The sequence below is a fragment of the Xiphophorus maculatus genome, chromosome 9, assembly GCF_002775205.1.
Source record: "Xiphophorus maculatus strain JP 163 A chromosome 9, X_maculatus-5.0-male, whole genome shotgun sequence".
Taxonomy (NCBI): Eukaryota; Metazoa; Chordata; class Actinopteri; order Cyprinodontiformes; family Poeciliidae; genus Xiphophorus; species Xiphophorus maculatus.
Window position 1 is genome coordinate 10,538,716 of NC_036451.1, and position 25,820 is coordinate 10,564,535.

Sequence of the window (25,820 nt, forward strand, 5' to 3'; positions counted from 1 at the left end):
AGTTAGTTGGGTTTTTTTTGTTACGTAGGTTTGACTGGTCTAGTGGTTTTTATTTAACAGTTGCCAGACAGGAAAGCAGGTTGTGAGAGAGAGGAAAGACCTGCAGTGGGGGTCATCAGGCCAGAACTCCAGTACATGGGTTGCGCTTTTTCTCTTTGCATCCCACTGTTAGTTTTCTTATCACCAGTATTCAAAAATGATCTTCAAGTCTTACAGCATCAGCTTATAAAATTCCTGTGGGATGAATAAAAGCCTATAGTTCAGTGATGTTGCTGTCTCAATGAAAAAATTTGGCCTGAAACACATTTATTTTACATTTTATTGATAACCGAAATAAAACAGGATAAGTCATATTTTCAGTCTTCATGTCCTAATTAATAAAAAATCTTTAATGGTAATATGGCAATCATTTATTTTACATACATACTGTATGTGCACAGTCAAAATGCTGCTTCTAATTTTCTGCATTGATGACATGTTTAAAATATTTACTTTGACCTGGCATAGAAATGCAATCAGAAAAGAAAGCTAATTCTCTGCACATGTTTAATAAAGGCACGTTATGAAATGCATAAAACTAAATGTTGCATCCTTCCACATTGTTGAGTCCAGACACTGATTCCCATAGAAACCACTAACATCGCTGTGCTTTGATGAGCTGTGAAACGCTGTGCAATATTGCAACAAAAGGTAAATTCTTTATATTTCTATTAATTTTTTTTCATCAATTTGACAGAATATTGATAAAATATTTCAGTGCATTGTTAAAGAACTAAAGCAGTTTTACAAGTGTGCTTGACGTGAACTTAGTTTTCTCTTTTTTTGTGTGTCATCCACCCTTTCAATCACAATATAACAAGCAAACAGAAGAATGAATAGTACTTTTGAGGCTTTGGGATTACACTAAAACCAAATTACAACTGCACATACATTTTTGTTTCCTTCGGTAATTTGAAAAATGTTTTAGGTCCACCTTTAGCTACAGTTGACCTTTGACATCATACACACACAGACTTTAGAGCAGGGGTGGGCAATCCTGGTCCTCGAGGGCCGGTGTCCTGCAACTCTTATATGTCTCCCTGGTCCAACACACTTGAATCCAACAGCTGAATCACCTCCTAAGTGCAGTCAGGTTCTCCAGAGTCCTGCTAACGACCTCATTATTTGACTCAGGTGTGTTGAAGTAGAAATACATCTAAAAGTTGCAGGAGACCAGCCCTCGAGGCCTGGAGTTGCCCACCCCTGCTTTAGAGTGTCCCACAGTGACAGAATCACACAGATCTACCACAGTAGGATTCCAATTCACACAGGTGGCTTTCAGTGCATGAAGTCCTCAAAACACCATCACTGCAGTACACACAAAGCGGCTGATCTAAACAGAGTAAACTGTGCTCTTGTGAACATCTAATTTCTTGAAATTCTCAGGGCCCCGGAGCCCAGAGGACGACAGTTCGATCAGCAGATGAGGAGAGGAACGTCTGGTCATGTGGGTGCCACCTGCACTGGATCACCTTGTCCCAGTGCTCGCCGGCCAGCGTCTGAGGGAGCGGCTTCGTCAAGTCACCTGGAGTCAGAAGATCAGGATTAGCTGCACATGCTGTTATGTCGTCGTTTTCTTTCTATGTTCAGAAACGACATGTTCACCTTGAAGGTCGCTGATGATGATTTTGTTGTCGTAGGAACCGGTGAGGAGATGATGGGCTCCCGGCGAGAAGCGCACAGAGCGAATGTCGCTGCCATGGGGGCGGAAGGTCTGAACTATGCGTCCCCCTCGGATGTCATACAACATGCAGGTGCTGTCCTCCTGACCGGTGGCCAGCAGGCGGCCGCTGGGGTCCACCGCCACTGAAGCAACGGCACTTCCTGAGCGACAAACAGGAAGCACCTCCTAATACTGGCTCAGCCTGATTTCAAGCATATATTTTCAGGTGTGTATGTCTTTGGAACATTCAATCTATTTGTTAGGAGCTTCCTGTTTCTACTATATACCTAATATATCCCGGCACAATTGTTTTGGATTAAAAAAAAGGAACTGAGACCAAGTAAAAATGTTTTATTTTTTATTGGGATAAACTGGAGGTAGCTGGAGTTTTTCATTTTTTTATGTGCCAAGTTTATCGAAAAATAAATTAATGATAAAAAATAAACTCCAAGTATGTGAATGACAAAACTTGAATTCTTATTTAATTATACAAGGACTTTTCAATATTATATAAAAAATTGTTTAAAACAGAGCAATAGTTATAAAGGGGGATGGGAGACTATATCTTCCTGTACAATTTAACTTGACATGGTTGGCTTAAATGATATGATTGCTTGGGCAGTGTGGACTAGTGAACTGCACCTGATCGAATGTTGAGTTAAAATCTGGATCATCTGTGTTTTGACTCACCTGATCCATGCAGAGACGTGCCAATCACCCGAACACAGCTGGGCACACGGAGGTCCCAGAACCGGACCGTTTTATCCTGGGAGCCGGAGGCGATCATCCAACCACCCCATGTGTACACAGTCAGAATGTGGCCTATTCAGGTATAATAGCATTAAACTGTTTTTCATTGTGACTCTCCTGTGGTGCCGTACTTTAATTTTGAATTAGTTTGAAAAATATCAGAGTTGTAAAATAAAAAGTGGTGTTTTTACCACTGGGTTACCTGTGTGTCCACTCAGGGCATGAAGGCCTTGTCCTCTCTGACAGTCTGTTGTGTAAATGTTGCAGTCTCCAGCCCCGGCACTGATCAGAATGGATCCCCCGCTCTCAGGACCTTCCATAAACGCCAGGTCTCTTATGGTACCATCGTGCATGCTGAACTCCAGGTCTGGCCCTGAATCATGGCAACATTTACTTTTAAGCAGTGAGACAGTGTATGCAAGTGGAAATTTAATTTCCTGTCTTCACTGGCATTTTTACCTGTGCTCATATAGAAAGAGAAAAGAAAAGCAATACTAAACCTGTTAAACTGTACCTGTGGCATTGCAGCTGTCTGCATTGAAAGGCAAAACCTTAACATATTTGTCGTTGGAGCCGGTGGCTAGCAGCTGTCCACAGTGACTCCAAGCCACACAGTAGATTGAGCCTTTATGATGTTTGTTTCGTCTGAAACGCACCGATGGCTGTTTGGCTGCACCGGAACCGCTAAAGTGGCGAAACAGTAAAAGACACGTTTGACCTTAGCCGGATTGTTGAATATTTAGGAGAAAAAGGGAAATTATATATTTTAAGCAAAGGCATAATAGTGAACTTTATGCAATATTTTTATCAAGTCACAAACAGCGTTTTCCAGTTGAAGATGCCATACTTTTGAAGATTCATTTCTTAGAGATATTTTAGAAGAAAATTGACATAGCTGGGTTTTAGTATCTAGTATCTATTAAAACTAAGTTTAATTAAAAAAAAACTATTTCAGAATTTCTGTTTTATATAACTTTATTGGGCCCTGTGAAATCAAACTGATCAAGTTCACCAACTGAGATCTGGTAGGTTAAAGAAAATGGTTGTAAATGAAATATAAATAATGTGAAAAGTACTTTATTGTTTAGAAATTCATATCTTTCTAAGATTCTATTTTCTTTTTATCCATTTTACCCAAGCCTGGAAAAGGACAAAAGCAAATTCCTTACATTCCAGGCTTTCAGACCGTGAAGGTACTCAGTGTTATACTATAAATGCAAATAATTATCTACGTCCTCTTTCACTGTCTCATGCTTTGGCAAACAAAGCCCACCTGCTGGTCACTGTTTCTGGGTAGGCACAGACTCTCAGGGTTTTGGAGTTTGAGCCGACTGCATAGAGCGCTCCAGATGGATGAAAAGCTACGGCACGCAGAGCCTGGGTGTCCTCAAGCTGACTCACCCGTACAAACTGGGCTTTGGATTTCACATGCTGCAACAAGACCAGAAACATAACAAACTCTGATGAGTTCCAACAAGAATCTAAATGTCTTTTAGCATTTAAGCCTTGCTTGTGAGTGGAAGTTTTTCCATAGTTATTGGACATTTGGTTTACCTCATGTGTGTTTCTGATGGTGGAGCAGCCAGGATCATCTTGGACTGCAGCAGCAGAACCTCTGATTCTTTCCAAGCTGAAAATGACAATATAGCATTGCATTTTAAGCCTGCACATCTACTGTTGCACACAAAAAAAAATCTGATTTAGGTACAAGTTTCTTGCACTTTCAACTGAAATGTTAAACAAATAGAACATTTTTGACAACTGGCAGAAACGGTGAGTTGAAAAGGAGAGACACAAAAAGGACAGAAGGGAAGATGGAAGAAAGTCTGGAAAATCTTTAAATTAAATTCCATACTTTTCCAGCCTCTTCTAGGCTGTAATAATATCCACTGTTTTATAGTGTATAAAAAGGCAAAATTAAACATGTAATTCCATATCTTGACCTTAAACATGAACATTTTTGTAAATGTAAAAAAATAATAGTAAATGTTACACCAGACACTTGAGAGGTTTTTACCTGCGACTTTTAGTAACTGGGGACTCGCTGAGTGACGACTGGCTGTGGTTCCCAGAGTTTAATGGGGTGCTGCTCACCCCTCCTGACCTGCTCCTCACAGGGCCCCTCTCTGTGCTGTGAACGTCGGCCATCCTGGGGCTGGAGGTGCAGCTGTTTGTTGACAACCCATTCCACTGCTGGCCCAAGTGTGCCATCACTTCATCTCCTTTGGGATCGATGCCCACATTCATCTCCTCCAACCGCTGAATGGATCTAGGCAAAGCAACAGGTCCTGGTAGAACTAATATCACATTTTCTCTCATCGGTCAAACTGAATGTTTTAGTTCGACGCCCCCACCTGCTCAGAAACGTCTCGGTGAGGTTGTGTTGGGCTCCATCCTGCTGCTTCACACCTCCCTCCAGCAGCATCTGCTGATACAGCTGTCTTTGCTGCTGCTTCTGTTCCAGATGCTGCTGCACCCGAAGCCGCTGCCTGTAGTACTCCTGGATGTGCTCTGTGGAGTCACGGCGCTGTAAAAACACAACCACTGTGAGATAAATAGCAAATGCTGTGCTTAACCTAGTAGAACATTGATTATCCTTTGACAAATCTTCTTTTTTATTTAACCCTTTAACTTCCAAGGTCTTGCCCTCCATCACTTAATCCATAAATAGATGTTTAAGACCCTAATCCTATGACAACAATCTGCACACACATACATACATAAAAAAAATCTAATTTCACTTTGCTCTTCACAAGGAACTGAGATGCATAAAGATGAGCGATGGGTCAATGTTTGTATGAGCACACATCAAATCCAATTATATGCTACAGGTGCTCATGACTTACACCTCTTAAAGAAGACATAGTGAAGAGGGAAGTATCTAATAAACAAGAGTAAAGAAGAATTTTGTGTAGATTTATGATGTAGAGAAGCTGAGAGCATTCACTGAGTAGATGGATCTAATTATATATATATCTTAAAGCTGCAACGACGCTTTCAGGCACACTGACGATCCTTCTTTGACTCTGAATTGATTGACCCAATGAAATTCACAAAACAAACTCAGATGAAGCAGCTAAGGTTGATCTACATCACCTTTACTCTTGTAAATTATAAGATTTTAAACTGTCATATGCACAACTAAGATGACAAAAATGGTCAAAATTAACCCTATTTTCATTCACCTTTACAATTTTACTCAACATGCCATGGCTGGGTCCATATTGGATCCCAAATACACTATGCCTTGCAAAAGTATTCAAATTTCCTACTCTAGTTCACTTTGAATCAGGTTACAACCACAAATGTCAAGTTCATTGAGATTCATTGTGATAGATCAACACAAATCAGTACATAATTGAGAAGTGGAGTTTTTTTCTCACCTAAAAATAATATTGTAACGATCACTCCAGTTTGATGAGAACAAAACTTTTAAAATTTTAGAGGACAGAAATATGTGGAAAATCAGCTGTGACTGAATGATCACAAATAAATAACTAAATAAATAAAGCCAGCTGGGGTCATAAGCACTGCACATGACCCTGAACACATCCTCCCCTGGGTGAAAGTTCAGGTTTCGAAAGAGATTTTTCACATTTATAAAACGCAGTGCTCCCTAAAGCAGAAAATACATGTGAAAACATCAAACTAAGAAAAATCTCCTTATATTTGGTCCGACACTGAGCACCTTTGGATTTCTTTCTCAGTAAAGAATTTCATGATGTCATACAGTATTGTTCATCAACACTTGAATCTTTCAAGCATAAAGACATCATGATATAAATATGATATTCAGCACGATTTAGGTAAACAGAGTGTAATTAATATTAGCAGATTGTAACAAAATTTTACCATAAAAATATAAAATTTACTTAATGTATAAACTGCACCGGCTATAACCACACACACAGCTTGTATTACCTCCAGTATGTCTGCACTGCATGGCGGTCCGCCATCTTTTCCTGGAGTCAGAGGAGTGCGTGTGGTCTGGGGCCCATCCAACCCCTGTGAGTGCTTCCTTAACACAGAAAAAGAAATAAAAAAAAGTTGATTTGAACATATCTGAGCTAAAAACAACAGTATTTCAAGCTAAAAGCAAAAACAAACAACAGACAAATAGCTTATTGAAATGACAAAGGCAGAGCAGGATAAAAATGAATGACAGGCACAAAAAGAAAGTTTGCTTTGAATTTAATCAGGTTTTTATCAGAAGTCACATTCTGAGATTTATTTTTTGTACCAAATGTGCACAATATGTGCAATCACAAGTAGCACAGGAGAACCTGAGCTCTTGCTTACAACTTTATAAAATTGTAATATGGGTGTCACCAATTTTGTTAAGAATTACTAGAGAGCTGGCAGGTCGCACCTGAAAGAAAACTTGAAATGCGTATTAGTCAGAAAACGTTTGTGAGCTGCATATCTACTTAATTCCAAAGGGTTTATAAGCTTTAAAACACTGTGGATCTTTTCTTAGGTTTAAAGCTTACTTGTGAATGTAGAACCAAACTGGTAGATGTAGCTCTGGATAGAACATTCTAAACAAAGATGTACAGTTACATAATTAAATTTGAACCTAATTATGTATATTAATTTGATCGTATTTGGAGTTTTTAATCCCTTAAACCCAGCACAGCAAACCGGTTTTAATCCTTTTTTGGCTTTTACCTCTCAGGTGAGTCATCCTGCTGATGCACGTTATTCTCCACTAGACTCCTACTGAGTGCAGATTTCACGTTGGTTTCCATGCCTCTCTTGTCCTGTGCTGCCAGTCCGTAGGACAAGCCGTCCAGAGCTGGGTTGAGGGATCTGGACATGTAAGTGTCGGCTGAATGAGGTCTCTGGCGAAAGGGCGAAGTCGGGCAGGGAGAGAGACGGTTGATTAGGGGAGTTAGGAGGTCGGCGTGTCCAGCCTTGCTGGGTTTCACCAGGCGGTCCACGTGAATGTTCAGGGTCTTCTGTTCGAAGGCGCAGGTGAAAGCACCAGAGGAGAGGTTCTGCAGCCAGGAGAGCAGTGACAAATCCAGCTCATCGCATCCGTTCCCGCAGAGCAAATCCACGCCGAGCAACACCTCGCCCTCTCTGATCTCCTCACCTGTCGCTTTACTCTAGACAATACAGAAATATCAACAAAAATGTGCAAAGTTTAATAACCTCAGCTTTGCACGAGAAGAAAACAAATGGTTTCCTTATGGGCCTGACAATGCATTTTTAATTATGTACTTTCTCATACAGTGAAATATAACTGCAGTCCATTTTATCTTTAGCACATCATGATACCTGGCAGAACTCTACACAGCACTCGTAAAGGATTCCTTTGATGAGCAGCTGGAAGAGTCGGTTCCCGCTCGCCCTGAAGCCTGCCTCACTCAGCTTCCTGTCCGCAGGGATGAACTCGGTCACCATGGCGCAGGCTTCCTCGAAACAATGGACGCGGGCCGAGCTGGGGTTCCAGTCTTTGAACTCGGCGTGGTGGGTGAGGCGAGGCAGGGTGAGGAGAAGGCACAGCTTGCTGTAGTCTTCTTTGGTTGGGCACAACTCCTCCAGACAGTGGAGGCACCTCACAGCCTCCTGCATTGTGAGCTCCAGCTGTGGAGGGGAAGGCAATGAAGAAAAACAACAAGACTGTAAATGTAATTAATATTTGTATGGCTCAATAAGGATGGATACATTTTACAAATTGGATGGTCCTTAGGAACCATTCTTTAATGTACATAACAGCTATTATTCAGACTTTTAGAATGTTAACCTGAAAATGGTTGAGAAAGTTTTACAAAGACATCTTCAGAATTACTACTAAACAGTAAATTAATTCAACTTATACATACGTTATGTGGATCCTCAGTAGCTGATATGGCATTATTGACACACAGAGCTTCCAAGAACCTCTGCTTTAGGATGATGTATCGAAACCTAGAAATATCAAAGTATTAGAAAAAGGACTGATGACAGCATCGACTGCTAGTTTAAAGCATAAAATGTTCTTCTGATGCACAGAGTTGAGAGATATGGAACAAAAGGACAAAAGATGCAAAATATGTAGCTAAATAATCTGACAGATATTTTATTTTACCGTTTCTTATCAAACTTTTCCATTCCTTCTAAAGGTTGAATGAACTGCATCACCTCCTCCCACTGGCCATCCAGAATGAGTTGCCTGGTTAAAGTAATAAAAACAAACCTCAGACAGCTGGATTTACTATTCAGAAAACTTCTGAAGGCAATTGGTTCCATTTCATTTAGTAAAGAGGGGAGATTCAAATTTTTATTTGCATTTTTTTCCCTTCCTCTTCCCAAATATGCACTACTTTCTGTTTGTCTTACATAAAACTACCATTGACTATCTGCTTCAGTACAACCCTTCCCAGTTTTCACATGTATTGTAGGATGAGTGCAGTTATACCGGAGGAAGAGCATATCATCGGAGTAGAGTCCATTAATGACACCGCTCTCCTTTTCCAAAGCCAGCATGCTGATGTGCAGCTTCCTGGAGTTCAGGAAGTCCAGGATCAGCTTGATCACCTCGGCCTCCTTGATGTTGATGACCTCCTCTGCTGTCATGGTTGTAGAAGAGTTGTAGATGATAGCAGTTAGCTGGGGAAAAAGAAAGACTTTAACAAACGTTGGAGTATATTTAATGCTTTGTAGTGATCCTGAAGTGATCACTTAGCTGCTGGTTTTACATTTAGTCATCCCTTTTAAGATTTTGTCTGCTTAGCCTTAAAGGTATCAAGAAGAAGTCTCAAATTGTTATTTACTTGGATGGTGTTTGCTGCCTGGTGAAATGTTCTGTTGCTCCAAAACCAGTCACATGATCTGCAGGAGATAACAAAATTACCAAAGAATGCTGCTTATGTATAATTTCTTTACACCTTTTTTAAAAAAAATTTCACACATAAATAATGTGAAACATTTCAATGACCTTTTCAAACGAAAGATTTATGGTACTAGGTTGTAACAAAAAAATGCTAATTTTCCCTTCCAGTCTGTAGACAGGCTGATAGTTATCAGGAATAATTTAACATAGAATGTGAATTAATGATAAACCAGCATGAAAGCTAATTACATGTCTTCACATTCTATACATATCCTATACATTTTGATTTACGTCTCACTAAAAGAAATCAAACTGTTCAAAATACAATCCCACACACACTTATATTTTTTTTGTCAATTGTGCAAATATTTTGAAACTAGCACATGTTATAATTTAATTTGGCAAACTATTGCAATGACTCATGGCAACAAAAGAGAAGGCAGTTTTATCAAAATAAGTTCTATATTTTAGGACTCACCTCTGTGACTCTGGCTATTTTATCTGAGCTCAGAGAGACAAACCTTCTTAGGGATGGAGCAGCAACATCATGAAGAATTTTGCAAACTAAACAAATGTTTGCATGAAGTATTTTTGTTGCATTTTTAAGAACAATTTTCTCTGTAAACTATATCTCCTACTCAATATAAGCAAGCCGTACTTTAATTAGTACTCTGATGAATCGAGTAAGACTCCATACAAGACTGTATTTACTAGTTGGCACTTTATTATTATACAGTTAAAATAATCATTGTTCTATTTTGAAGATTACTTCAATGAGGTTTATTGTGTTTTCTTTAACGCAGAGATTTGAATTAAGGTTGCATTCATGCACCTGTCCAATACGAGTAAAGGAAACAGGGATGTAATTCTATGCAATCGGTCAGTGACTGGTTAAATACTGCAACACCGGACACGAACATGAAACAGCATATGGCTGTACGGTGTAGTAGGAAGAAGAGAGGGCGGTGATGACTCCGGGTGGCAGAGTACAGCCAGCCGCTGACACCGCCCCGACCCTCCCCTGCACAAAAACACAGCATCCCGCTCCCGGTTCTGGAACAGGGTCTGCGGCCCAAATCTGACACCTTTCACAGCACCTTGCCCGTTGCTAGACACGCCTTGTTTACTAGAGTCTGGCAGCATTTGGCGACTGCCTTTACACGCAAAGCCACTCCACAGGACACGCATGCGGGAACACAGAATACAAGCACTGCCATTCATTTTCGACACCGCGCCAAATCAAAGCGCAGCCGTGCCAGCTCCTCACCTGTCAGGCAGCCGCGCCGACACACGTCGCAGTCAGTACCCCTTTTTGTTTTTGTGCAGATTGTGCAGCACACCAGAGAGGGTCTTGGGTGTTAACCGAAAGCTTTATTGTCATAGGGCTCCCCTCTTCTTCGCTTCTTGTACACAGGTTACGGTTGCCATGCGGACGCAGACGTAAGCCACCAATCCGCTGAAGCGATGACGCCCAGCGGTCAGTACAGCGCCACAACGCGACAACTTTTATAGCCATTACTATTCTTAATATTATTCTTGAAGCAGTCAGCCGTAGACTGTGTTTCTGTTTTACAGTCCTTCCTTTGTGACTCCAGTTTATTATGTTTATTCTTTGTTACTCTAGTTTAATATTCTTTCTTAGGTATTAGCTGAAAGTTTGTTGTAATAAGTTTTATTATTGTGGTTGCATATTTTCATTCTTAAAATCTGACCATGTGCATAATTTGTATTATTAAAGTATGTTTCATACACACGTTGAACATAGACATCACAAACAAACTGAGGCCATGCTGAAGTTTATTCATTTCAAAAACAAAAATAAGAACAATCTAAAAATGGAACTACTGTGCAATGTTAAATGACAGCACAAACAAAGGCATCATAGCAAACAGAAAGCTCACATGATCACGCTGTACAGTATCATTACACTTCAAACAATTTTTTCCCCCTTGGCCTTAAACAGCCAAAAGCCAATGGACAGTGCTTCCTGTGGATAGATCTTTTTCTCCGTCATGTTCAATTACATTTTTTCAGAAGCATGTACAGTACATGCTTTCTTTTGGTAATAAATACCTCCCTCCCCCACAAAACACTCTTATGAAAATAATAGCACCATGTTTAAGGATTTATTTAGTAAAAAAGAAAAAAAAAAAGAAATCACACATGGTGTTAATCTGACATTCGGAGGCAAAAATAACACGATATTGATACCAATGAAACTTGATGGTGAGTCTCTACCCGTATTCAGCAGCTTGGATCCACCTGCACTTCTCTTCCTTGCATCATTTTGCTTCCAATTTTTTTAAAATAGCAAGGAATATAAATTTATTTACCACATTACAGAGCTTTAATAATACATGTTGTGTTTGAGGACAACATACAAATAGGCTGCTGTTACACACACTATCTGATAGCTTACTTAAGTTAAAACCTATTTATGTTCAAAAGGTCAACACATATAAGACATATGGCAACTTATTTTTTATTGGATATTTTCTATAGAATTTCCTACTACTTGGATGTATGGTTGACTTACTTCACAACAGGAGAAATTATCTGAGTGAAAAAAATTGCTCTATTAACTGACTGTATTTTGCTTAGTGGAATTGCCTCACATTTTTTATAAGTGTAGATATTATTAGTATTATTTGAAGAGTTTAAATCTTGAGCTTAGTAATACAGTTAAAATACTAAAAGAATTTAGTTAAATTAGAATAAAAGGAGCAATATGTATTCCTTGAGTTTCAGTCATATTTCTCTAACCAGCAGGTGGATATGTTTTACAAATTATTGTTATTGATTGTAAGGTTCCTACATGGTGCTGTTTGCAGGATTAAATAAATACTGAGGTGTTTTGTTTTGTTCACAAACCAGCTATAAAAATTCTCCAGAGTTAAAACAACCACCGTGACAGAATCATTCATCCTTAATGTAATTTTTGCATCTGTATCACTACAAATGCAAATCTCACCCAATACCTGGATATTATGCATCCATTATACATTATACCATGAATCGTCAGTAGGTGTCGTATCCCACAGGTGAAAAACCAGTGGCTTACAGCGACATTCTTCTACTCCCAAAATTGTTCTGTAAAAGCTGAAACCGCTTGGCTTTGTTGAGCTGAGCACACGTGAATTGTGTGGCTAACACTAGCTGTATGAAATTAGTTTTTGGCCCTTTGACAGTCACACAAACCTTTTCATACAAACTGTAAAATCCATAGACATTAAAGAAAAGAGGTGCCCTTCAAAACACTTAACAGGTTTCAGCCTAATAATTCCTTCAATGCATTCACACAGAGAAAAAATGTGCATAAGGCCCGGCATCAACAAAATCATACAAACAGAAATCCATCTGTACATGAAAACATTCAGTGCTTCAGGTTACCACGTAAAATGTCCTTGCATTCATACTGTCTCTTTTTCCACTTTTAGCACGTAATAAAACAGAACAATACTCATACGTACTTATAAAGACTGACTCAAATGTTATCAATAACTTGGTCAACGGTAACAATCCAGTTTTTCATAATCTGATGCATCCTGTCAGATTGAGTCAATAATATGCAAGATAGAGAGCGACAGGAATGCAGTGAGCGGATAAATTAACATAAAAAAGATAAATAAGCATTCATCAAACTGGCATTGCAGGTGTTGGAATCCTTATGGATATGTACAGTGAAGTGCAAACTGAGATGGGTACTGATTGGGGGTACAGAGTTCTATTAGGACAGTGCAGGCACTACTTTTTTAGGGGTGGCTGGCTTCTTGGTTTGCCAGAGGTGGTTGTGGATGGTCACAGCATCCACACTGGCTGACATGGTCTTTGCCGGTATCTGACTAAACTGCTTCTTGTCCGAGTTGTACTTGTAGAGTCCGTCGATCATCTTGCGAGTGATGCTCTTTGGACCGATCCCTGTGAGTTTGATGATCTCCTGTGTTTCGGGGCAGTAAGTGTACAGGGATCGGAACTGGCAGCCAGAATCCCGGAACAAAACCAGGAAGTTATTGGCCTCTGATTTTTCCATTTCCTGTAGAAGTAACAAATAAGAAGCCTAATGTCAAAGTAACAAATGCTTAAAAGATCTTGACTGGCCTCACCTTTATTTCAGTGAATTCTACAGGGAAAACACACAGAGACTGATGTTTACATTTAGCAAGGCAAACCATGCTAATTGTGTTCAACACCAATGTTGAGCACAATATTTTCAAGAGCAATGCTGAAAAATTTGGTAACAGTTTATTTCACGGATTGTGAATAAGACTGTCATAACACCATCATAAACATGACATAACACCTGTAAGTCTTCATGAATATTTATGACTGTTGTCATAAAGTGTCATTCGGTAAATCATGACACTTTTAATACAAAGTTGACATTATTCAAAATGTCTTCGTTAGGACAACTTGTCATTAACCTAGACAAAAATGTCTTTGTTATGACAACTTGACATTAACCAACAAATCATGATCTGACACAAATTTGTTATGAAAGTATTACTGATGAAACTTTAAAAATTATGTAGCTTTATGTTATTAAAGCTAAAGTTTAATCAGTAATACTTTTATAACAAATTTACATCAGGTCATGATTTCTTGGTTAATGTCAAGTTGTCATAACGAAGACATTTTGAATAATGTCAACTTTGAATAAAAAGTCTCATGATTTGCCGAATGACACTTTATGACAAAAAGTGTCATTTGGCACTTTTTGCCGAATGACATAAATATTCATGAAGACTTACTCATGTTCATGCCAGGAGTTATGTCATGTTTATGACGGTGTCATGACAGTCTTATTCACAACCCGTCAAATAAAGTGTTACCACATATTTTACATATTTCAGTTATTCAGCTCAGTACATAAAGTACATAGATTATTTACACACGTTTGGTGTACATGTTGACACCAACATGATGTTTGCTGTAAAAAATCCAGAATCCAGAAATGCAGGCTTAATGAAAAGGATGTTTAATACCTGATGAACGAGCATCACCTGAACATACTGTATATTCTAACTGAGTTAATATGACAGTATATACCTTAGCTAAATCTTGTTTGACTCAATTACAGAGTTGTGTAGCAATGACCATATTCTCTCTCACCAAGATGATGCTTCATCTGGTGCTAATATGAAAGTTTAATAACCATTCACAACAGATAGACAGCCTAAAGTTTCTTCCAAATTACAATAGTTTAATAAATTATTTTTGATCTAACTCATTATATTAAGTTGCATTTAAAAAAAAAACCCAAAGAGAATATTGTTTTGCACTTGTAAATTTTAAGACGCACACAAAAATAAATTAAGAAAAAAAAAGCTGCAATTCCGTTTAGTTTTTCAGATTTTTAGTATGGAAAAGAAAGAAAGTTCTGTTGTTTATTAATTCTTTAAAAATGTTATTGTTACATTTTCAGGTCATGCAAATGTATATATAAAATTAACATAACTTTTATTTATAGATCTGACAAATAAATCAGAAATGGCTAAATGACTGAAAACAGCTATGCATAATCAGCCATTGAAAATCAGTCAAGTAATTTCAAATCAGTGAATCTCCAAATAAAACAAATTAAAACACTTGGAAACTGGACATTAAAGTGACATGCATCATCCCTGCTGTCAACAAGGCATCTGTGTTTAGAGCAGTAATAGTCCAAGCTGTTACCTCCAGGATCTTGTTCTTTTGCCCCTCGTTGACCTTGCCTGCGAGGCAGCAGTGGGCCAGAGCATTTTGGATAATGTGCTTATTAGATTTGGCACTGGGCTCTTTGTACAGCCTTGGTCCTGGGAGGAAACAAAAAAGAAAATCAGGATGACACTATTTCAGTTACAACCAACCTGGTCGCTATTTTAACACTTTCATAAATCATGTATGAAGATTTCAGTGTCATGTTGTGCTTTGAGAAGGAAATACATATTTATCATAAAAGCCAGAGTTTTCAGTATCAATCTGTGTATTTAGAACTATTATATTTTAAGTGATGTTAACATCTCTGAATGATGAAAAGGCCAGATTTGCATAAGCATCATGCTATGTATACCCACCAGTATACTCTGTGTTGGATGTAACAGAAGAGGTGGTTGAGGCATTTTCCCAGTCTTTTTCTCCGTTTCTGCTGCTGGAGCGGCTTGGTGAAAGAAAGCCATCGGCAGAGTCTGGCCTAAAACACACACACACAGATGTATACATACACTGACTTTTAGCTCACCTGTCCTGCATGTGAGCTAAACCTCAATGATCAGCAGAGTACAGTGTAAGCAAGGCAGGGTGATTTTCAGTTTGGTCATCAAAAGCAAGGGCTTGGTTTGATGTTGCAGAGGGCAGGAAAACAACAGAGTTTGCAAACGCAGGCTGGGGGAGGAGCATAATGTAGACCAGGTCCATCAGATACAGTGCAGCTTTTACTTGCTCCTATTTTGCAATAAGAGCAATTAAAGCCAAACTTGCATTAAATTTTTAGTAGAGTGTTTTGTGAATGCACATTAACAAGTCATTTAAGCCTTTCTTTTTTTACCTTACATGTGTTCATTATATGACAAAGCAATGACTTGATAATGTTGTTTTATGCGGAGTGGGCTCTGTGACACTGTGCTTTTAAACAAAAAGGTTACCCTTCATGTTTAGTCTGCTGTGAATCTAACAGGAGTGTGCATTAGAACTGTAGATGGGTGAGTGAGAAGCATAGTGGGTGTTCTTTTCCAAAGCTTATTCTGTATCTCACTATTAAGCACTTTACAGCCCACGTGCATATCACATTTCCTCACAAACATCCAGATGCGTGGAACATTTATTTGTAAACCATGTCTTTATGTGTCGAGGCTGCTTATAACCTGTTGTGTATAGCATTAAGGCTGTGAAATGCTTTTTAATGAGATACATCATGTGGAGTAAGAACTGTGAAAATTCTGGTTATCAAACTTACAAGCACAGGAAGTCTAGAATCAGACCAGTGCTTTGTAATCAGTAATGAGCATCTTCGCACATGGCTGAAAAGATTAGTGGCCTTAGCTTCAAGTCCCAAGAAGAAACTAACCTTCTCCTTCTCTGTTTGGGAGAGTTCAGAAAGTAGAAGAGACTGCTAGAAGCTAAACTAGAACTTCTGATGTGTGAAACGGCCGGAAAAAAGTAGCAAAGAGGAGAAATTTAAAGAGAGCATGTTAGAGTAGAAAAATACATTTAATCAAGATTTCCAACCAAAGTCACAGATTTTGTTAATTTTTATCATAAAATTTTCATCAGTAGCCCGTACTGTACATGTGATTATAATCTACATATTCATATATATACTTCAATTGCATACTTTCTGCTTGCAATAATACACTTGTAAGCAGATCTTACCTTGGCGCTCTTTTGTCTGAGTGAACACTGTCACTGTCGCCCAACGTCAGCGAAGCCAGAGACAAGCTGGAGACTGAAAAGAAACGTTGGCGTGAACCTGAATGTGAGACAGCAAAGTGTGGCACAGCGTGACACGATTACACAGACACCACAAATGAAAACAAAACCACTCGCTGTGGCAGCCATGTCACACAGCAATGTGGAGGTCAGTGAAATGACAACAGTCAGTCATAACAGCCATAAAACGCATGAAGACAACATATTATAAGCCAAATAATTAGGACAACGTGATTTAAATTCAATACACTGTTCTTTAAGTATGTTAGAGTGCAATGGTTTTGTATATTTTTGTGAATGACCCAAAATGGCTTCTCTATATTTGACAATAAATAAATAGTAAAACACAGTTTCTCAGGTACGGGACAATGAGTTGAAAGACAGGACAGCTGTTTCTGAACCAAGTCCTTCTGGATACCTGTGGGAGCTCTCACAGGAGTCTTTGGGGAGTCCATGCTGTCCCGGTGGATGGACTTTGGTCGACCCCGCTTCTGCTTGGCAGGTCGGGGCTTGATGATGGTGTCCATGTCCTCCATCAGCTTCAACTGCTTCCTCCTCAGGTACTCCTGCTTGATGAACTCCTTCCTGGCCTTTTCCTCCTCCTTCCTGATACGCTCCTCCTCTGCTTTCAATCTGAACATGTTGAGGAACAGATGAAGAAGTATGGAGATTGAGGTTTAAAAATGCTGTCAAAAATAGGTTTTCCAGTTGAAATACCGGGAGCCTTCATGTATAATTTTGAAATCTATACAGCTATATACTGTAGATCGTAAAAAGTTAAGCTGAGTCAGTGTATTTAGATTGACTCCGAAGACCTAATTGGTATATTCTGGGAACTGCTTAGTCTTGTAATTTTTAAAAAAAACATTTAACAACAAATTAAATCAACATTAGACAAAACAAAATTATAAACTTAAAAAATTAAAACCGAAGGAGAGAAACTCAATGCAACATATAGTCGCAAACTAACAAATATCTGACAAATTCAGATAACGGCAAAGACTAAGCTGACTTTTTATATTAACAAAGGAAAGATGTAAATTTGCATACCGAGCTCCCTCTTTCTTCTGCTCCAACTCGGCCTCCAGCTGCATCTTCCTCATCTGGCCCTCTTTTTCTCTCCTCATCCTTTTCTCCAGCAGTGCAGCTCTCCTCTGTGCCATGTTCTCCTCTGCCTTGCCATCCTCCTGATGAAAACCAAAGACAGCAAGAAGGAGGAAGTCATTAAGTAAGTTTGTAGTACATTATTATTCTGATGGTTAACAAAAGTGACTTTTTATGTTTGCCAAAAAAGGCTAAGAGCTCCTGTGGCAATTTTGTTACTATGCATATACTAACTATCATGATACATAAAATGCAACATACCTAGTTTATGGGTAAACAAAGTGATGCAAAAGTATTCTTTTAACTTGGAGGTTTGTATGAGTTAATAGAGGGATAAATGGAGCTAAATACAGGGAGAAACTAGAGGAACACCTGCTTAGAGGCCACAAAATGCTGGTGAGTGTGGCAGAGCAACCCCTTTTAGCAGCACAACAACTTTCAATCATAAACATACAGGTAGAGATGGTGGAGGGATTTAGATCACAGACAAGTTCAGTTGAACTGTTTGAGTTTTTCTGCTAGAAGAATGGAAAATATGTCAGTATTTTACACGTATGAAGATTGTAGAGAACAACCCTACAAGGCTGAACACTGTAACTCACTGACTCGGTTGGACTAAACATAAACATTAATGTGCACCTCTATTTTAGTTAGATGTATAGAATAAATGTATGTTATATATTTATTATATATTTTACTTAAAATATGATAAATTTGTAGGTCTTATGTGACAAAATGTGTAGAAGTTCAAGAAATATGGATATTTTCAAGACACTGTATATCTCAAATTATCTTTTATAAAAGCACTGCAAATAACTCAAGAAAAAAAAAACATCTTTAGCTAGATTTAGTAAATAACTAGAAGGTATATCTAAAGCATAAATGCATTAGTTAAATAAAAATTCACTTTTCAATTTAAAGACTTTAAAGAGACCAAACATCCCCTATGCTTTACATTCAAGTCAACCTGTATTCCACCCCACATTTTCACAGCTGTCCCTGAATTATTCACAGCAGCCCCACTTTTCTGACCTACATCGGAGCCCAGACAGCAGCTAAAAGCAATCTAAGACGCTGTGCATGACGATGCTGTCCTTAGCCGACATGTTTCCTCAACTATTAATCTCATCATGTTTGGAGCGAGAAGCTTTCCCCAACAAAATAAACAGGGCTATGCTGTTATGAATATATAATTGCTAATTTCCCCCATAGCAGTGTTAAAGGAGCACATTAAAGTTCCATTATCAAAAGTTGTGTCTTGATACTCCTGTGTATTTCTTGACAAAATTGATAGAACTGAAATTACCTTAAAGAAGAATCCACGGCATAACCTTTGCTCATCATTTGAACTCTCAGTACTGCCTTGTTCCATCTGCAAACCGTCATCAATTGTCAGATCCTCCGTAGACTTCATGACCGACAAAGGAACCTCAATCAGACTACTTTTGGCCTGACTGGAGGGTTCTGGCTTTGGAGGTAACTCTGATGGTGTCACTGTGAAGGTTTCTACTATAGGGTGGGCAAGAACCTCAGGGAAAGAAGACTCAATGGTGGGTTTAAGTTCAATAAATGATTTCTGAACTGTGCTGTTCTGGTCATCTTTTACAGTGTCTGAAATCTCATCGTGGGTGTGAGATTCTGTTTCCTGGTTGGAGAAATTTGCACCTACTTCACTTTGTTCTGTTTTGGTCTGCAGCTTGGGAGAGCTGTGAGGGGAGCAGACAGCACACATCCTAGCCAGCTCCCTCTCAGGGGACAGGATGGAATATGTCTCTTTAGTATTATCCCCATCTTGGTCGATTGTTTCTGGACTGGCAGCTGCTGGTTTCTCCCCCATATAAATAAAGGAGCTCTGCATAGGCTGGCAAGGAGAAAACCTGCGCAGCCTCGGGATGCTATCGACTGACTGTGGTGCCGTTAGGACACGACTGTACGGTGCCAGCTTAAGCTCACTGGGTCGAGCTGTGCGAGGATTGCGTGAGTGGAAGGAGGCCGATTTGCGTTTGATGCTGGTTGGAGAGCGATGGGTTGAACGAGGTGAGTCGGCAGGGGAAGAAGGCCCAGAAGAGCGGGTAACAGCTCCAGGTCGAGGATGTTTCTGTGGTGAGGGGTTTGTATGAGGAGGGGGAATGACCCAGGCTTGCTGATGCTGTTGTTCCCTCATGGCCATGATAACTTCCTGCTGCTGAGCTAAACGTTGCATCTCAGCCTGGAGAAATGCCAAAGAGTGGTTGAGCTTTTCGATTGAACGTGTATACTCTGAGAGATCTGCTTCAGTGATCTGAGCATGGCTTTGTCCACCCTCATCTCCTGAACCTGGTGTCTTCTGCCAACAAGAGGATGTGGTGCTTTGTTCTGCTCCGTCAGGTGTATCAGCCTTGCTCCGGCCAAATTTAAATGTGGGACTTGTGCCCGCCAATTTTCCTTCTCCATCAGTTTGACCCCCTTCCTCTCCACTTACAGCCCCATCAGCTTTCCTCTTTACCACATTGAGAAATGCTGAGTGGCCCATCTTCTGCCGATGCCTTGTAAAAGCAGCTTCCACTTTCTTCTTTTGAGCTTCAATAGCTTTTCGTTTCTCTTCAAGCCTTATCCTCAGCTGCACCATCTCTGTAGCCATGACCTGTGCAGGGTCATTGGGTGGAAGCTGGACAGATATGGGTGTTGCCTGAGCAGTAATGGCTGGTGTGTTTTGTTGACGGATGGGGCTGTGCTCAGGTGTTGGTGCCCAGGAGACTGACAGTGGGAGAGCAAACTCTGAGCCCTCTGGAGTGGTCTTCATGGAGCTGCTGCTTCCTCTGCCAGAATCTGGTGCTGATGGACTAAGCTTCCTCATCTTCTGCTCAGCAAAGCTGGTCAACTTCACTCCCGAGGGAGATTTGCTCTGATTGCTTGGACAGGGACTTGGAGTGTCCACATCCAGGTCCATGTTTACAGAGAGGTCTTTCAAAGAGGAATCTTCATCCAGCATGTCCTCTGTGCGGATGTGAATGCCGGTGTCCACCTCGGTGGTGTCTGCGGTGCTCAAAAGTTCTTTGGAATCAGACTCTGACAGAGGGTCCAAGCCACCAGCACCATCCCCAGGGTTTTGGCTGTGCAGAAAGAAACCATTGTTGATGCCCTCTACAGGTGGTCTAGTTGGGCTGTGGATGTTCGGGAGGGATTCTTCCATAGAGGGAGCTGATGTCAGGACATTTCCATGTCCGTTGGGGAATGCTTGCCTGCAGGACTCCACTCTTGCAAGGCGTTCCGGACAGCCTTCCTCCTGGATACCAATGCTCTGACCATTCACTGGCTGGAAAGACAGGTTCCTCTTCATTCCACGAGGCATGTGCTGGACCTTGAAACCAGAACCATCATCAGTGCTGATAGATCTAACCATTCCATGTGTAGAGGAAGGTACAGCAGGAGCAGAATCCCCTTTGTCAAAGGGGATGTCAAATGACACCCCGTAAGGCCCAGACCTATAACGAAAGAACAAAACTGTAAATAAATCTGCAGGTATGTGATTAGTGGCTAATTTAACTCAGTGAGCTCTTTAGATTTAACTCAAAATTACCACATCTCTTGATGAGTAGATGTAATTACCAACCTTTTCTCTTTGGGCCATGTGCCTAGATTCCCATCAACAAAAGACATGGAGCTAGATCTCTTGATCTCTCCTGGATAACAAAAATCAGACAAAAAACAGGTAAAAACAATAGAATTTAAATGGCTAATCTTCTTGCTGTGAAAATTATAATTACCTGTGTTACGAAGCTGGGGTCGAAGGGGTAAACTATAAATTTACAGAAAAAGATAAATTTTCATTTTTAAATCTCATGAATCAACATAACTTTACACAAAATTCTTACAATACTCTACCTGGGTCTTTCAGGACTTGGAGGTCTTTCCATGAAACTTCTCTTGGTAGCTTTGGAGATTGGAATGAAAGGCATACTTTTTAATATGGATGATGTTTCTGGAAGGGTGAAACAGAGAAAATTTGTTTTCACAATGTAGATCATTACTGTACTATTCTCTTACCATTTCCAGTTTAGGAAACCTACAGGTATGTTGTATTTAACTTTTTATACTACATTTTCAAACAAACAAGACACCATTGTAACTTGCATGACATAACTTGAACTATAATGCTTGAATTTATTACTTGCCTTTCCCTTCATTGTCAAGCACTCTTGGCTTTACAAAAGACGGCTTAACCACCTCAAACCACCAAAACAGTTCGGCCATGAACACCAGATAGTTGTTCTGAGGGGAAAAAAACAAATGTTAAAATCATGGGACTAAGTCATGTTAAACCCATTTGATCTGAAGATTCTTCAAAGATAAATATACAGTAAGTACTTGCTTTAGATCAACTTCTACTAAATTACAACTGCATTGAATATATTTCCCCACCATGTGTCACTGTGGACTCCAAGAAGATCTGCAGTGATTACATTTTCATCAAGTTTGTCCCTTTCCACACAATGTCTGCAAACAATTTACAGCTTAATTTCCAGTTATTTTTAAGCATTCCTTTCAGCAGATTAACACATTTTCTGAGGACTGATAAAAATAATTATTACCTACTATACTGAAAAAAAATGTATTGGAGCCAGAATTTGAGAAATGTCAGAAACTACAAGAAGCCAAAAAGGCTAAATTCTTGTTTCCATGATAAGTATATTTTATAATTTCAGTCACAGTTGTGCAACCAACCAGTTAACCTAATTCACACTAGGTAAATGTTGATATTTTGTGACACTGCTGTGCCATGGTATGTCCAAGTCTAAATCAGGTCAACATACAGTAGGAGGTCAAACTGCTAGATTGCACTGCTCTGAAAAAAGAGCCACAATTTCAATACATAATATGTACTGCATATCTGGATATACCAAAAGAGTAATTCTAGAAAACTGACATTAATTTTCTAATAATTCTAACACATAGCAAAATTGTAAAATTTCTTAAAGAAAATACATTAGCATCTTGTTTTGCTTAAATGCATTTTAAGCATCTTGTTTTGCTTAAATGTATTTTAAGCATCTTGTTTTGCTTAAATGTATTTTTAGGCTAAATTATTGAAGTACTCTAAATCATGTGTTCATGCAGCCCCCATAAATATGCAGTATGGGAGCTCTGAAGCGAGAGTGACCTTGAGGGAACACACCCTCTAACCACCCCTCAATCCGCGGTCCCCAGACAAAGGCAGTGGTGCATGGATCAGCGCCAACGACATCCTTTTCACTTCATCAGCAATATTTTGCACTGCTAAGCAAAAAACTACCACACGCACACACAAATCAAACATTCACTTCACAAGCCTCTAAACTGCAGCCCAAGAGCCCACCAGGAGGTGCAGAGGCAATTAACACTACTGACACTGGTCTATTGTGACTGTTACTGCAGCATTTTACAGTTTTTCTTCATGTTGGAGTCCACATGCTAGTGTGCAGAACTGCAAAACCAGTCTTTTCTAGGTGCTTTCAGTAAGTAAATTAATGTTATCAACATGCACAAATAAAACTTCTTTCAACTAAGTTTTTTCTTACTCAACATAATTTTTTTAAAACTGATAGTCAAACCATGCTATTTACCTTTGGGTAACATCCTTTAAGGTTTTGATGAATAGAAAAGCAGAAAAATATGCAAGAATGATGATGAGATCTCCTTATATTTGAACCACCCAGGCCTTGTTTTTCCTTTCCATCTGTTCCTCTGTCTACTACTGACACGCCAGGTGTGAGCGCTGTAGTATAATACCACCCCTAAGCAAGCATGCACTCACACAGATCACCCACTGCCCCACCTATCTTCCCATTGTTTGGCTCTACTACTTCTGACGTTGCCTGGTTTGCAGAACTGCCAGATTTTGCTGTTTGGAGGTTTAAGTGTGCAGCTTTTAACCTGACTGATGATTAATGAGATTTCTAGTTGGAAGAAGTAGGTTGGGTGGGGGTGGTGGCTAATCCACTCTGCAGGGATTGAGATGTCCCACACACAATATAATAATGAGACACCCAAAGGCACTTGTGGTGTGTATTGCTTAAAGCCAATAAAAAAGTCAATGGCAGGTCACTCAGACACACCCTGTGAGTGATATCATTGAGTTCTGTAGGAGACAAGGACATGCATTGGCAATTCCTGGGGATTTAATCCCAACAAGAGGTGGAACGGAAGGTTGATTAAAGGATATGGGTCTAGCAAGCAGACAGAGACAATCACACAAATGTGGAAAATCCCACTCTTTCATTTCCTGCCAAGTTTATTGAGCTACTGTCAGTTCCAGAGGGGAAAACAGATCTTTCAATTTCAGACAGAGTAGAAAGAAAAGCTGGTGTGGCAGCAGTGACTTGAACAGATAAAACGGCATGTCGCTTGTTAGTATCATTAAACTGGTTGCCTGTTAAACTTAGAAAGAAATGAAAAATGTTATTGTTGATTTTATGACATTTCATGGGGGAAATGTCATAATTTCCCCCAGGTTGTTGTTTTTTTCAATTTACCTACATTGATAAAATTACTAGATTTATTCTAATTATCTTTACACCCTTTACCGCACCAAATTAACCTACTTCGGGATCTGAACTTAGTATCAGTCAGATGCCGTAGTTTTACATTTCACAGAAAATCGAGATGTCAAGCCATTTTTCCTTGAAATATCCTCCTCTAATGGAGAACCAACTAACTGAGATTTATGCAAAGCTTGACGTCCAGTGGTTTAAAGATAGTTAAAAACCAGACATGGTGAACAAAATATCCATTCTTTCAACCACAGATGGTAATTTAGATGTGTTGTGAATTAATAAAATGCAGAGTGTCCAAAGGGGAGTAGGGCTGACATGATTTACTAAGCCAAGCCCATTACCTAAGGGTAATGGCTAAGTTGTGTATGTAATAAATGGATTTTAGGGGGTTGGGTTTTAAAGGCTAACACACTGTGTTTTATAAAAGAATGGTGGAACTCAAGTGGAATTGTCATGTTTAAAGAAACATATTGTTTAAGCACTCATCCCTTGTCCACTGTCTTTTAAGTATCTTACATTTACAGTAATTTGCAATAGACATGTGATTTTACATGAGCAGACTGATTTGTTCATGAGGATACTGATGAAAGTGTTGAACGTTTAAACTGTCAGCCTTCAATTTTAATTTTGATTATGCTGAATGAGTAAAGATGTTTGCAAAACTGTACAACCCACAGGTGCTGATAGATTGAGATTAATTTAAGAGCAACACCATCTTAAGAATAAATAAACAAGTTAGCGTGAGTATGTGCGCTGGCAGTTAGCTGAACCCTGGTGATTCTCTTCAATATTACTGTTCAGACCCTTCCCTCACCTTTCTAATTGCTTCACACTCCTACTACCTCTGTTCTGTTTCCAATTTCTTCTGTATCAACAGCTCCCTCACTTCGCCTCCCCTTAATGTCTCAGCTCAGTCTTTATAATAAGGTCTCCATTAGTGTGACGGGCTGCAGCACACAGCCACTGACGGTGTGTGTGCCAGGAAATCCAGGTCAAGGTTACCGAATTTGACTTGTTCGCTTTGCAGTTCTGCCTTTTACTGCTTCTTTCAGACAGTAACTGTGCTCTGCTGGGACAACTTTATGTCTGCAAAAATCAGTGTCAGCAAAATAATGCTGCTGGCTGGACTCAGTACACAATCACTCTTCTTTTTTCTTCATTTAAGCTCTGTTGACAGTAACATGCAGGTTTTTGGGGCAACACTTTTAATATGATACATTATAGTTATACACTTATGTTATAACATTAATTTTAACCTTTGAACTGCCACAACAATCCTTCACTTGTGTTGTCTCAGTTCAAACATTCAAAGCCCCTGTTTTGAAACACAAATTCTAAGCACAGTGGTCAAAATCCTTGAGCTTTTTGAGGAAGAACATCATTCGCAATCAGATTTAGTTTTACACATTGACTTTAACATTCTAGAACATGAATAAGCTACAATCTAAATACTTCCATTGTAGGCCTGGTTGTATGTATAAGGTTAATTTTCATAGGCACAATGTTTTCACGATGCAATGATTATTTCCAG

General features: G+C 39.4%; 2 protein-coding genes across 7 annotated transcripts in view; both read right to left on the reverse strand.

The window, feature by feature from the left end:
• Positions 1-1,174: 1,174 nt before the first annotated feature.
• On the reverse strand, positions 1,175-10,730 carry LOC102236486 (WD repeat-containing protein 47-like). The gene is made up of 17 exons (XM_023339188.1): positions 10,537-10,730; positions 9,211-9,268; positions 8,856-9,046; positions 8,526-8,609; positions 8,281-8,365; positions 7,733-8,041; positions 7,121-7,560; positions 6,374-6,470; positions 4,807-4,979; positions 4,470-4,721; positions 4,007-4,082; positions 3,726-3,883; positions 2,967-3,136; positions 2,655-2,825; positions 2,393-2,524; positions 1,645-1,863; positions 1,175-1,564 (listed from the first exon to the last, which is right to left on the reverse strand). The coding sequence occupies exons 3-17, from the start codon at positions 9,011-9,013 to the stop codon at positions 1,422-1,424; spliced, it is 2,667 nt and encodes an 888-aa protein (XP_023194956.1). The 5' UTR covers positions 9,014-9,046; positions 9,211-9,268; positions 10,537-10,730; the 3' UTR covers positions 1,175-1,421.
• A 319-nt stretch (positions 10,731-11,049) lies between these two features.
• Positions 11,050-25,820, reverse strand: part of camsap2 (calmodulin regulated spectrin associated protein family member 2) — a 41,654-nt gene continuing 26,883 nt past the window's right edge. For 3 of the 6 annotated variants that reach the window (XM_023339300.1, XM_023339301.1, XM_023339299.1), the window contains 11 exons: positions 21,932-22,028; positions 21,642-21,738; positions 21,524-21,555; positions 21,370-21,439; positions 19,084-21,241; positions 17,724-17,860; positions 17,092-17,306; positions 16,617-16,713; positions 15,323-15,438; positions 14,943-15,061; positions 11,050-13,302 (listed from right to left, as the gene is read on the reverse strand). In XM_023339300.1, coding sequence (XP_023195068.1) covers positions 12,997-13,302; positions 14,943-15,061; positions 15,323-15,438; positions 16,617-16,713; positions 17,092-17,306; positions 17,724-17,860; positions 19,084-21,241; positions 21,370-21,439; positions 21,524-21,555; positions 21,642-21,738; positions 21,932-22,028 — 3,444 coding nt within the window. In that variant the 3' untranslated portion in view covers positions 11,050-12,996. The remainder of the gene's footprint in view (positions 13,303-14,942; positions 15,062-15,322; positions 15,439-16,616; positions 16,714-17,091; positions 17,307-17,723; positions 17,861-19,083; positions 21,242-21,369; positions 21,440-21,523; positions 21,556-21,641; positions 21,739-21,931; positions 22,029-25,820) is intronic. The other 3 variants (XM_023339303.1, XM_014469244.2, XM_023339302.1) reach the window with 2 other exon arrangements.

Excerpts from the sequence above, each read along its gene's own strand:
- LOC102236486 (XM_023339188.1), bottom strand. The coding sequence starts at position 9,013 with ATGACAGCAGAGGAGGTCATCAACATCAAGGAGGCCGAGGTGATCAAG. Across the intron at positions 1,864-2,392 it reads CACGTCTCTGCATGGATCAG|GAAGTGCCGTTGCTTCAGTG; the intron begins GTGAGTCAAAAC and ends TTTGTCGCTCAG. Across the intron at positions 1,565-1,644 it reads CATCATCAGCGACCTTCAAG|GTGACTTGACGAAGCCGCTC; the intron begins GTGAACATGTCG and ends TTCTGACTCCAG.